The sequence below is a fragment of the Rhagoletis pomonella genome, unplaced genomic scaffold (genome assembly GCF_013731165.1).
Source record: "Rhagoletis pomonella isolate Grant_MI unplaced genomic scaffold, Rhpom_1.0 Rhpom_scaffold_00003, whole genome shotgun sequence".
Classification (NCBI taxonomy): Eukaryota; Metazoa; Arthropoda; class Insecta; order Diptera; family Tephritidae; genus Rhagoletis; species Rhagoletis pomonella.
This window is the reverse complement of record NW_023458557.1, coordinates 53,077,541-53,091,112: the sequence shown is the minus strand read 5'-3', so window position 1 is coordinate 53,091,112 and position 13,572 is coordinate 53,077,541. Positions and strand designations below refer to the sequence as shown.

Below are 13,572 nucleotides of genomic sequence, written 5' to 3'. Positions count from 1 at the left end.
TACTCTATCTCTTTAGCAGAAAAAAAGGCAATTTCCATAAAATCCGTTCCCTGGTCATCACCATTTTGATCGATTTTGGCTATTTCTCTATTGTTTATTTAATGTTTATTATTTTTCCATTAAAGCCAAGCTCATTATATAACAAACAAAATATAAATACATATTTCAAACTTTGTGCAAAAATTATAAAAAATCTGCAAAGCTTCAGCTAGATTTTCAACTTTTTATTTCGATTATTTTTTTTTGAGTATGCAGTTTGATAGCCCATTAAATTTCAGGTCAATAAAGTGCATTTTTAAAGAAGCTAAATAATCGCGTTGATTTTTAATATATACTTTTTTTTATTGTATGCAATTGGTAAGGGGGTCGGTTGTCGAAAATGCTAAATTACGTTCTGCTAAGAAGGAGCATAGCAATATTTTAGCCTTTTTTGTGTTCTTTAGATTTTCAATGAAGTCTTAAAATAGCCGCCTACTTTTTTCTGACTTTTTGATGCTTTTGCGAGCGTACGTGCAAGAGATCAGCTCTTCCTGATTTGGCTTTTAATGTGCAATTGCAAACATTACAATAAGCCTCGTAACCTCAAGTGTTTACACAACCAGCCTCTGAACACGGGATCTTTAGTCCAAGACTCCAAAAAAATGCGCGTACGCTTGGTATGCATCATATTTAAGTCATCTGCGTCTAAAGAATAAATATCTTTTGAAGCAGCTGCTGCAAAACACAAAGATTGTAAAGATTTATTAAGAAAATAATTCAAAATCAGTTCTACTTACAAGATTTAGTAACAGAGAAAAATTACTGGGAAGTTAAAAAACGTCATTTTTTACACAAAAAACGTCCAAACGTCAACAGGATACAAAAAACGTCCAAATGACGTTAAAAACGTCAACCTGGCAACGCTGCATCTGATACTTCACAGCCTGTGACAGCCTGTTGCCTCACTCTTTCCTCAAGAAATAATGGAACGGGCATATATTTCTGTTGCAAACATGGGTTGCCTTGTGCTCTTTTTTTACAAAAAACTTTAGAAAACCGTAGTAGAAGGAGTAGCAAAATTCTTAAGAACTGCGTAAGGAAATTTGACTCAAGAAAATTTCTTAGCAGTTTCTTGTACGTCATTTTATATGGAGTTTCTGCTTTTCTTGAGAGCTGCATACAGACCATTAGTGGTATTTGCCAATTTTGTGTTTTACAAAATTTGCTCTAGGATGTAAACAAACAACAGCTGTTAGACAATTTGAATTTGCACATTTCTACCCGAAAAAGAGTCCAGGCTATTTCGGGCACGAAGAAGAAGACATCTACGATCCAAAGGTGGAAAGTATTCGCTCTCTGTTACCCATTTTTATTGCGTGGTGAACGCTTTCTGGACTGTTTTGGGCACCCGCGGGCTCGTGTGGAACAAACCTAACGCTTGTTTGGATTGGTTTGCTGTGTTTGTTGTAACTGAGCCAAAGAGAGCTACAGTGATGTTGTTGTGAGCTTTGCTACGATTTTTCAAAAATTTTAAAATTTTCTGCCCGACTATGCTTTATCCTATTTTTACTACGCTGTTTATATTTCATTCAACTTATGGGCAGCTATTTGTAAACCACTATAACTTCGAAAATGTGGTAAATATGCCATAGCTTCAATATGTAAATGTATGTACATATGTATGACGAGATCTTGATTAATTGCTTTTGACCTACTTATGCACGAACTAACTAAAGTACAATTGGCAAATCAATTGGCACAATTATCGAACTCGAATTTACCGATAAAAATTAAAGTACTAGATTATTCAAGTATAATATAATATATTTGAGACAGTGGCGGGACTTATCTATTAACAGCTTGACTATTTTTCACCCGATTTTAAAAATCAAACATGAGAAGAGGATTTATAGGCCTTTAAAATTATGTATAACAATCTAGTGGTAGTCTTCGATTGTTGCGAGTTTTTGTCGCGTAAAATTAAAAAAAAACTCTAATTTTCCTTATTTTTCAACTTTAACCGTCGCTTCAAACATTAAACTGTTACTCGGTAGGGTCGACAACCTGAATGAAAAGTTTTGTTACATGTACATAAATGAAGAACACACTGCTTGTTAAAAAGTTCTAGTCAGAAAAATAATAAGGTTGTCTGTGAAGCAATAAACAAATAGGACTAGTGGAAATATGTGTTGCTTTATTTGATGTTATTAAAAGTACGGTTCCTGTGTTCACCTAAGTACCAACGATTTTGTTTTTTTGCTCGCCAAACAAATTTGAGCGTACGGATTTTGTACGGATTTTTAACCCACCACTTTTTGTCCGTGTACGGCTTTTAGACTCTAAACGTCTGGCAGCCCTGTTTTATCTTCAGGCGCTAAACGGTTAAGTAGTATATCAAGCAACGTTGATGGGCCTTCACCAAGTATTGCTAAAAGTCTTATAAGCAACGTAGAAATAATTTTAGATTTCTCCAGCGAAAGCGAGTCGGTAGAATCTGGAGACATTAGAAAATGTGAAATTAAGCTCAATTGAAGGCCTATCTTAAGGAAAAACGAGCTTATCTCGGTGGAAATCCTTTCGATTGGTGGAAAACTAAACTAAAATACGACAAATTGACAGATCTGGCCCGAAAATATTTGAGCGCTCAACCCGCAGCGTTCCAAGTGAACAATTTGTTCAGTGCAGCCGGCCTTATATACGAGCCTCTAAAAAATCGCCTCATAGGAGAAAAGGCAGCATTATACTTCTTTTGAAATATAATGTGCCCCTTTTGAACTTTGGCTACTAGATTTAAACACTAGGCCCATTCTTTTGCAACCGAGCTACAAAAGAACACTCGCTTAAATGACGAAATACACGCAAAGCAACAACACAAACTCGGCTATTTATCCGAGTTCCGCCAGGTCGGTTATAAATTATGCGATCTGGAGAGTAGTGTTGTTAAGTGAAAAAACTGCTCTATTGTTAATGGTTAATGGGAAAGTGGAGAGGGAAATTTTTGTTTTCGTATATACTTGAGTTATATTTTAAATAAGTATGTATATTACGCAAATACCTCGCATAATTACTAATTTCTATTGTTTTTTGTGTCTAAATCCCGTTGAACTAATCACATGTTGCCAGCTACCAGCAGGGTTGCTTAAGTAGCTAAAAGGAAATTTTACCCGAGTTGAGCGTTCTTTTGTCGCTCGCTTACAAAAAAATGCAGCTCGCACTCGTTCAATGTTCTAATAATTTACAAAATTTTTAAGTAATAAAAACTATGACTTAAGTTGATTATAGCTATTTTAATTGTTATTATTCGCATTCGCATTCGCGAATGAGAAAAATATGACATTCGAAACACCCCTGATACATACCAGGGTTGTTGCGAATATTCGCATTCGCATTCGCAACCGCGGAGCTTCCGCATTAATTTTAACATTCGCATTCGCTTTCGCTTTCGCAATAATCGATGCGGATCTTTTGCGAATGCGAATATTGAAGGAACCGAAAATAACAGTTTTTTTTACCAGTTAAACTTGGCCAAATATTTTTTATTCCCAATTAAAAGTCTTTTCAGGATAATAAAGAAACCGCTTATCCAAATTAAACAAGTTTGGTACCAAATGAAGGAAATGTCTAACCGAGCAAAGCAACCCATTGAAAAATATTTCAATAAAAAATGTTAATTAATTGCCATAGAACAAACCTTGGGTCTGGTATATGAATTTCTTTAGTATTAAATGATAAAAAAATACAAATTATTTCTGCTTAAAAGCTATTTCAGTCACGGAAGAAAGGGTTAAAAATGAATTACAAAAACTAAAATCGAAAAACGCTGTTGAATTACAGGTTCTCCAAATTCAGAAACAACCAAAAGAATGATAATGAAGAATTCTTTGGAAAACAACGGTATTTAAACAACGATCTTGCCATGATACAAGATTGTGAAGATGGAAGTCGGAGGATACATCCGACATTTGCAGCCCGATGCAATACTCAATGAAGAATTATTGCACCGCAATAAAAAAACTAAATATAACTGAAATACCTCTCAACTGGTGCAGCGTCAATTGAAAAGAATTTAAAATTTTGTCAAGCTTCAAGTTTTTCAAGTTTGTCGCCTCGGGCGAGTAGTTATTTAGCGGCGCAGGTTTGATTTACGATCCTTTAAAAACTTTTTGTTGAATACAATGTTCCAATTTTTTAATTCAAATACTAAAAAAACATTATTAAAAATTACTAACCTTTCCATTTCTATTTAACTAAATCACCTAATTTACTTACCTAAATTATTTCTTAACATGCAAAAATGACTAAGTTCGGGCGGAGGCGAACATTAAATACTCGGCGCAAGTCTTCAATATAGTTTTCCCACATTTCCGAAAACTACCGCTACATGGTAAGCAGAGGTGGTTTTACGTCTATTTCAAACATCTTCGATGAGATAAACTTATATAGATATATGCGGGCGGCACCACACCCATTTTCCAAAATTCCATATTAATGTTACTTCTTTTCAAGGGATTGTTGTTAGTATCAATTTTAAGTAAAATTTTCTTCCTTAAATTTCGAAATATTAAAGTTTGAAACATTTCTGAAATTTACCGTTATATAAAAGTGGGCGCAATTTTAGTCAGATTTCAAAACTTTCAACGTTTTGCCTTTATGTGGCAACCACAACAATCATACCGAGTTTGTTACACATTGATCGAGCGGTTACCCAGATACACATATGTGGTTATAAGTGGGCGGGGTCACGCCCATTTTCCAACCTTTTATTATAAGCCTATTTTTTTGCTAAAGAATTATTACAAAAATCAATTTTGAATAAATTAGCTTCAGTATTTACTGATTTATAGAAGCTTTCGTATTTCTCTAAATTACCGTTGAATAGTAGTTTTGAGTGAATAAGCTTCAGTAGTTACTAAAATATGGCAGTTTTCGTATTTCTAAAAATTATCTTTATATGGGAGGTGGGCGTGGTTATCTTCCGATTTTGCCCATTTTCAATACCATTCGTCCAGCGCTCAAAAAAAGTACACATACCAAGTTTTGTTAAGATATCTCAATTTGTGCTCGATTTATAGTGTGCACAGACGGACGGACAGACAGTCACCGCTTAATCGATTTCCTCTCATCGATTATCCTTTCATTCTGATCATTTATGTACATATTTGTCTATATCTATCTCGATTCGTTTTGGCTGTTACAAACAACCGTTATGTGAACAAATTTATAATACCCTTGTGCACAAATGCGCTCGGGTATAAAAAACTTGACATCCGCATTCGCATCCGCATCCGCGGATGTAGCGTTTAAACATCCGCATCCGCATTCGCATCCGCGGACGTCTAAAATTCCACATTCGCAACATCCCTGATACATACATATGTATGTACTCGTAGTTGGTATGATTGCCGTACCTACATATATTTTCTAACCGGTATGCGTTGTTGGCCACTGTAGCCAAAGGGTTATATACAATTTTCTACAAGGAACGCGATGGATTGCCAAATGAAATGTGAAATGCAAGGAATGAAACCGATTCAAAATAACGTTCCGGTTTGGGTTTCGGTTTTGCCAAGTGTTTCGGTTTCGGTTTTGGTTTCGTTCTTCAAAATTTATTTCGGTTTTGGTTTCGGTTTCGTTCCGGTTTCGGTTTTTCACAGAAATTTTGTTGATATTATTTAAATCACAATGTCTTAAAGGTTGAAGAAAGAAAATTGAAAATTACAGTTCACTGATAATATCAACACTAGGTTCTTTCCCTAACAATCCGGACCGGATTTGGTAATTAGAGAATAAGAGAAACATTTTTTTTTTCAAAAATGGAACAAAGTCCAAAAGTACGGGAACGCAAAAACCACATTTCGTGCCCACAAGTCGAGAAACAGCTGATTCACGTTGTTCTTGTTTTTTTCACTTATACCATGTTCTGACCAACATCGGAAACATGTTTTCGTTGCTAAAACTGGTTTTCGACCTAAAACTTGTGTTTTCGTCCATGTAAAATCTGTCAAACGAAAACCAGTTTTCGCTGAAAACTACACAGATACACAGCAACAACGTCATCACCAGATTCACTCAAATGTTTCCTTTTTGCTGTAAAACTAAAGGTGTATGAAAACTAAAATATAATTGTTATTTTCGTCATATATTTACTACATAATAATGAAACCCCTTCATTTCTGTGTCCTTTACAACTATACACGTGAAAATGAAAATCAAAATGACTTCTTCCAAATAACCGATGCCAGATCGGAGATTTAATTTATTAGGCACCATTTTAGTAGCTTTTTGCGAAAAGTTACCTTGACATACTTATTTACTACTTAACAAGAATTTTAGCAAAATATTGCTGATTTTGGTTAAATAAATCATTTATTTCAAAGAAATTTTGATTTATTATTTTTGTAAATTTCTGGAAACCGATTGAAACCTGTGATTGAAATGGTTTCGGTATCGTTCCTTTTCAGGTTAAGATAACGGTTACGGTTTCGGTTTCGGTTTTGAAAAACGAAACGGTTTTAAACAGTTACGGTTTCGGTTTGGGTTTCGGTTTCATTCCTTGGTGAAATGTCATAACTGGGCACTTGGTACATCACCTGAAATATTTGTCACACTATTTTTCGGATGGTACTAGTAATATCGGTTTGGTACAAAATTCATTTACCAAGCATTCATAGATTTTCAGAGTACTTCGACATTGAAACACACATTTGAATCTGTGTCTCTGAAAGAGTTTTGGGTTAGTTTTAAGAGTAAATATCATGACGTTGCTTCCTTCAGTCACAACGCACTCTGTCAACAGGGTTTCCAGCTTACACTTATACAAAGAAACAATTCAGGTCGACCTTATACAATAACTAATAACAGTGAAACAATTTGATTCTTCACATTAAAATTTAAAGAATGTATACTATTTCTAGTAAAAGTCTTTATTCATATTTAAATTGCACTGCCTTTGTTTTTAGTATATTGATGTGGGGTTCCATAAAATGAAAGGTGTTTAGTAAGAGTTAAATCATCTTAAAAGTTTAAGAACCCCTGCACTAAATTGATGTGTTTCCCCGCCTTTAAAAATTAGAAAGTGCCAACAAACCCTAAAGCAAATTAATTTCGTCAAGCAGAAAACAGTTCATGGTTATGAAAAGTGAACTGATTTTTTTCGAAATCGATTTTTTGCATCTTGTAATAGATACAACTAAGCTGAACCCTAAATTGTGAGCCAATGATCTCAGTGTACGTTTCAAAGAGGTCTAGTCATACAAGTTTACAACCGCAGCTAATTCCCGAGTTGATCCGGATCAACGGTGTCGTCTGTTTATGCTTTAAGTATGCAGCTTTGTAGCCCATTTAATTCAAAGTGCAAATTTTAAGTAGCTTGCACTTACCGTAGATTTTTTGGTAATTTCTTTTGTGGAAGATGTTGCTCATTTTCTCTATACAAAAAAATAGTTGAACATACTTTCGGAAAATCAACGGCAAGACCGAGCTACTTCAATTTTGCACTTTTCTATACAACAATTTAATGGGCTACAAAATTGCATACTCAAAAAAATTTTAGAAAATCTGATTAAAATATTTAAAATTTTGATCCACATTTGTTGAAATTCGTCGAATTTTTATAAATGTTTCGCAAAGTTTGAAATTTTGATTTACATTTTTTTTAGATAGTAAGTTATATTTTCATAAAAAAATATTAAACATTTTTTAAACAAAGAAAATTAGTCAAAACTTGGTAAAATGTCTTTTCGCTATTTACATTCTCGCCATGGTACATATTTATTGTGTGTATACATTTTTGCGATCATTTTTCAAGTTTGTTCTCATTGTTTGGTTTTAAATAAAACTGTATTAAAAGATGTTATGTCTTTTTATTCTAAAAACAATATTGTAGGTTCGGACTCGATTCTTTAGAAATGTCCCAATTTTAGGCCACAGATATCTGGTCGCCGTACCTATAGGCGATCCCTACGAGACATTCGTCCATATGAATAAAAACTAAGCAATTGCTTTTTATTAAATTTGCAGATCTTTTAGTTAAATTTCTTGAATAAATCGTGTAAAATGTCTGAAATTTTATGAAAAGGCAATTGCTTAGTTTTTATTCATACGGCCCACTGTCTATTATAGACCTTTGACAGTTTTTGAAAGAGCACACCTGTATAACATCGTCATCAAAGCTATTGTTCTTTATACATACATATGTACTTATGTATTAGGGATGTTAATTTTTCGGCTTTTTCCGATCCCGGGATTTTCGAGATGGCGTTGACAAAATCCCGGGATCCCGGGATTAGTCCCGTGATTTAGATATTCATTACTTTTCAACAACTTGAATCGAAAAAATTGCTTCTATATTGTTTGAAAAGCTCTCCTACCATGAAATAAATACTAAATAAATGGGTTTGAAACCTACTTTTTTATTTAAAGAGGCGTTTTTATTTTTTCTCTCTGACCACAGGATTTCTTTTGAAGGAATTTGTAATTTCAAAGATATGATTAATTCCAAAAATTATTAAAAAAATTCAATGCAATGTAGAATAAAAATATGGGTAACAAATGCAATAGGAATTTTTTTTTAATTTAAAAAATTTAAATTTTTTGAATTCACAAGGACGAATAGGTAATTTTTAAGCTGACAAAGTCTGAAAAACGAGATTCTGTTATCGAGTTTATATAAGCCCTTAACATATAATTTTTTCAAAAACAAATATTGCGAAATTACAAGGATAGAATTTTAAAATGATATTTTCAATATTTACCAGCCCTTCTGTACTAGAAACCTGTGAACAGACTTAAAAAAATTCTGTGTGGTAGAATCTGGAAAAAAATGTGATAAATTTCAAAAAAATGTGGTAGATCTCAGGTTTTGGATCAAACTTTGTGCAAAAATTAAAGAAATTCTGTAAGGTTTCACCTAAATTGCAAACTTTTTAATTAGACTCTAAAAAACTAATTTTATTTATTTATTTATTTATTTATTTAGCCAATGAATACAATAAAAATTCTTATAGGCTAAGTAGAAAATAGTTTGACATTATTAATACATAATAAGAAAAAATAAAACTACTTATAAAAAAGATTCTGAGAATTCCTAAAGCGATTTTTTGAAGTTGAAAAATCGATATCAACATATTTATAAATTCTGTTGAATTCAATAAAGGCTCTAGTGACGGGAGCATTTCGTCCATATAGAGCCCTAAAAATACCAACATGGAAAAACTCTGAGCGTAGAGGTCTGGCAGGTATATTAAAGAAAATCCTCTCAAGGAGTACGGGACAGTCTACAACACCACAGACTAGATCGAAAACAAAAGATAAAGAAAGGATTATTCTCCTACTTTGCAAGGATTTTAAGTTTATGAACAGGCATCTCGATTCATAGGAAGGGATAGGGTCCGAAAAGCGTAAGTTATGTAGCGCAAACCGTAAGAAAATTTTTTGGATCCGCTCAATCCTAGCAATATGACACGCATAATAAGGAGACCAGATAAAGGACGCGTATTCAAGCCTGGAGCGTACAAAAGCCATATACAAAAGTTTCAGTGTATACGGGTCGGTGAATTCCTTACCATGGCGCCTTACAAAAGCAAGCATGGAATACGATTTTGTAATAATAAAATTTATTATATAAATTGAGTCAAAAATTACTCCAAGGTCCTTAATTTCATTTAAACGCTGTAGTGGCGACATGGAAATATGATAAGAGCTCTGAATAATATTACAATGTTTAGCATAGGTAACGTAAAAGCATTTATATGTATTCAACGAAAGACGATTTTTTATGCACCAATTGCTAACAGTATCGATATCGTTTTGCATAAATTGAGAATCGAGAGAGTTACTGATCGGAGAATAAATCTTAAGATCATCCGCGTAAAGCAGAAACTTTGACGAGGAGAAACATGTGCAGATATCGTTAATAAACAAGGCAAAAAGCAATGGACCCAGGATGCTACCTTGCGGGACTCCTGAGCGTGCAACAAAAGGCAGAGACCTAACATTGTCGAAAACAACCATGCAACGACGATTGTATAAGTACGATGAAATCCAGCTCAGGAAAACTGAGTGGAAACCGATGCAGGCTAATTTTTTTAACAGGATACTATGGGACACCCTATCGAAAGCCTTAGAAAAATCAGTATAGACCGTGTCAACCTCAAGCGCTGATTAGAAAGCAGTTATGCAGTCATCTGAAAACACTGCTACACACCCGGTATAAAGCCACGCTGCTGCGGACATATTGAATTCTTAGCAGCAGATAAAAGTTTGTCTTGGACAATGCACTCAAAAAGTTTTGACGTGGCAGAAAGCTTTGAAATGGGTCTGTAGTTGCTGATATCGTTTTTGTTACCACTTTTAAAAATGGGAGTAATGAACGCTAATTTCCAGTTGTCTACAAAAGTGCCCGACGATAAGGATTTATTAAAAATTTCCAATAATGGATACACTAAAGATTCACACTGTTTAAACAAAAGTGCAGACAAACCATCATCGTCAGTTTGTGAGGAGGGTTTAAGCCGAGCAATGCCACTAAGCACGTCCTCAGAAGTAAGTGTTAATTTGCCAAATTCAAGAGACTGTTGAATATCGAAAGAAACGTTCTCATCGCTATTGGAATCTGTTGTGAAATTGGACTTAAAAAATTCAGCGAATAAATTAGCGGCTTCTGTAGTAGTATTAGCAGCATTGTCATCCATAAAAAGTGCCGACGGAATGCTGGAACAAGATTTTTTCGAATTAACGAAATGCCAAAATGCTTTTGGATTTGATTTTAAGTTGGCTTCAAAACTAAGGACATAGTTTCTATGCAAAAATTTATCCAAACATACGAATTCATTGGAGTATTTTTTATATTTTAGTATAAAAAAGTGCAAGATTGAAGTTGTTAAAAATTGCATTGAGTTTTGGCAATTTTTTTCCTTGACAGTGTAAAGCGTCGTATCAAGACATTTTTCGAACATAAGTTTTTTTGCAACCTTGCGGAGTGCTGCCAGCGTTTCATTTTATCACATCTTGATGTAGCGAACAAATGTGGCACGTTACAGAAACCGCTGCTTGGGATTTGCCGATTTTGACAATTCTCAAGTAAATGTAAACAACGCCTCAGAAACTTTAGATGCACTGAAATTTGCTAATACTTTCTCAAAAATCGCCGTTTTTTTAATTTTCGCTATTAATTCTTTTTATAAATCATATATTTTAAAATTTAACATAATGAAACCACGTTTTATGTCGAAAAATTTATTATTGAGAAAATTTACTATTTTACAGTTTATTTTATCCTCCTATACGGCTTTATTTACTTTTAATTGAGAAATTTCATCGCCGCCGGGAATGCGGAATCTTGTATTACATCATTCTTGTTACCATATAGGTAGTGATTAGTGTTGGACAATTTTCGCTCTTAAAATTAAGAAAATTATGTCGAGCAAAAATAAAACTAGGTACTCAAAAACGCGAATATGTGGTAGATTTCAGTTCTTGTGAGGTAGATGTGGTCGATTCTTAAAAAAGTGGCAGATCTACCATAATGGGGTAGAAGTCCGATCACTGCCAGAAACTTGAATCTGTTTAAATTCTACAGGATTTCCTCATTAATTTTATACCCATATTTTTTCTCTAAACACATTTCTCTGAATTTTTTAAATCATTTTTGAATTACTGACGTCAGAGTGAAAAACTAAAAACGCAATTTTACTATATTTGGCCCATAGTTTTGCGAATATATTGATATTTATGTTTAAAATTTACTATTGCGCGGTGTTATATGTGTAATGAGCTACACATTTATAAAAATATATTAATTCTTAAATAAAAAAAGAAATCTAACCAATTCTGGTCAAGAAAAGGAGTTTCTATTATTGCCATCAGTGCAAATTACAAATCCCGAAAATCGCGGGATCACTTGGCAAGAATCCCGGGATTTTCGACACCTTAAAAAAATCCGGGATCCCGGGATTAACATTCCTAGTATGTATGTACAAATGTGACTATGTCACTCGGATCATTTACGCTACTGGGAAATATCGACTTCCTCTTGCGTATGTAATACATACATATGTATGTATGTGTGGGGTCGAACCCGGTTTCCGCCCAACATCAAAAAAAAAGGAAATGTTTTTTTCTAATAGCGGTCGGCAGGCAATGGCATACCTCTGAGTCTATTCTGTCATGAAAAACTGGCTTCTCATAAAAATACAATCGCCATTCGGAGTAGGCGTAATACTGTAGGTCCCGACCCCTGGTTTGACATCAAGGCGCCCGTCGCAAATCGGTGGAAAAGCTCGGCCAAACACTAATGTATTGGGTAAGCGTCACTCTATTACTATTAAATATTATGTATTTACATACTTAATCCTCTTATAAGAGAAATTTAAAAATATTTTATAACCCATACCGATTATAAATCGTACCATTTTAAGAACATGCCTCTGAAAAAAGGTAAGTAATATGCGAATGAAAATAACAAGTCATTGTATAGAAAGTATATGTGTACACATGTAAGTATGTATGTAAATGCATATGACCATTTGTATTGGCGGCGCAATTACAGCAATCAGCAAGCTCGACCAACAATAAAATTAATAGCTAACATACATAATACATATACAATTCTTTGCGCGCATTTAAAAGCGCGCATATACCTGCTATATAAAAGGAAAAAATTTTACAAGGAACCCTTTGGTATGTTTTGAGGTCTAAGCGTACCTGTGTCTAAACAAATACCCATTATCCATTCGGTAGCCAGTTTAGCGGAATCGGCGCTATTTTCGTTGATTGGCGGATACTCTTGCTTGGGCGAACGTAAAGAAAAAACGATGGGGAGAAATATATTGTCACTGGCACTTTGTCACAGGTTCCTTTATAACGCTATAAGCTAGGAGTTATACTTGTGCTCTAAGTTTTAAAATTAGCACTCGCACTACAATTACGCATTAAAATATCGGTTGATAAGCGAAAGCGTTTCAATTTCATTTAAAGTTATAATTTGGTAAAACATTTTCAAGCTGACTGTTGAATCGTAAGCAACAGTTAAAAACTATTTTCACTTTAGCGATTTATTCCATTAGCCCACTGCTAGTTTATTCTTTACAAAAACAATTTTCACTTACATATGTACATATGTATGTATGTGTATAAATATAATGTATTCATGTTTTTTCAAAATCTGTAATGCTTTAACATTGGTACACATATAATGTAAGTTTGAATCACTTTATGATATTTCATTCCATTAATTCACAAACACACAGTTTAACAAACGATTTAACTGATAATCAAATTCTAATTTTTGTACTGAGTGGTGGTAATAAATTTGTTTTGCTTTGTTTTTCCACTTTCTTCCTTTATTTATCAGACTATTTTCATCAAGGCGCGATGCGTATTCAGTTTGTGGCACGTTTTACATGTTTTACGGTCGAAATCAAACTGAATTTTCACAATGGCAAATTACTGAGTTTTTAACTTTCCGGTCGCGTGGCTTACTCAGTTCTTGCAGTCCTTCCAGAACATGGACGTGCATATATGTAACAATTACCAGTGTTGCCAACTTTTAATTTTCAAAAGTACCAACAACTTATAAAAAGCGTTTTAACACAC

General features: G+C 33.9%; 1 protein-coding gene across 1 annotated transcript in view; it reads right to left on the bottom strand.

Moving 5' to 3' along the window:
- Nucleotides 1-13,437, bottom strand: part of LOC118735300 (adenylate kinase isoenzyme 5) — a 163,203-nt gene extending 149,766 nt beyond the window's left edge. The window contains exon 1 of the mRNA XM_036464975.1: nt 12,682-13,437. Within this exon, the coding sequence (XP_036320868.1) occupies nt 12,682-12,703 (22 nt within the window). The 5' untranslated portion in view covers nt 12,704-13,437. The remainder of the gene's footprint in view (nt 1-12,681) is intronic.
- Between the last annotated feature and the right edge of the window lie 135 nt (nt 13,438-13,572).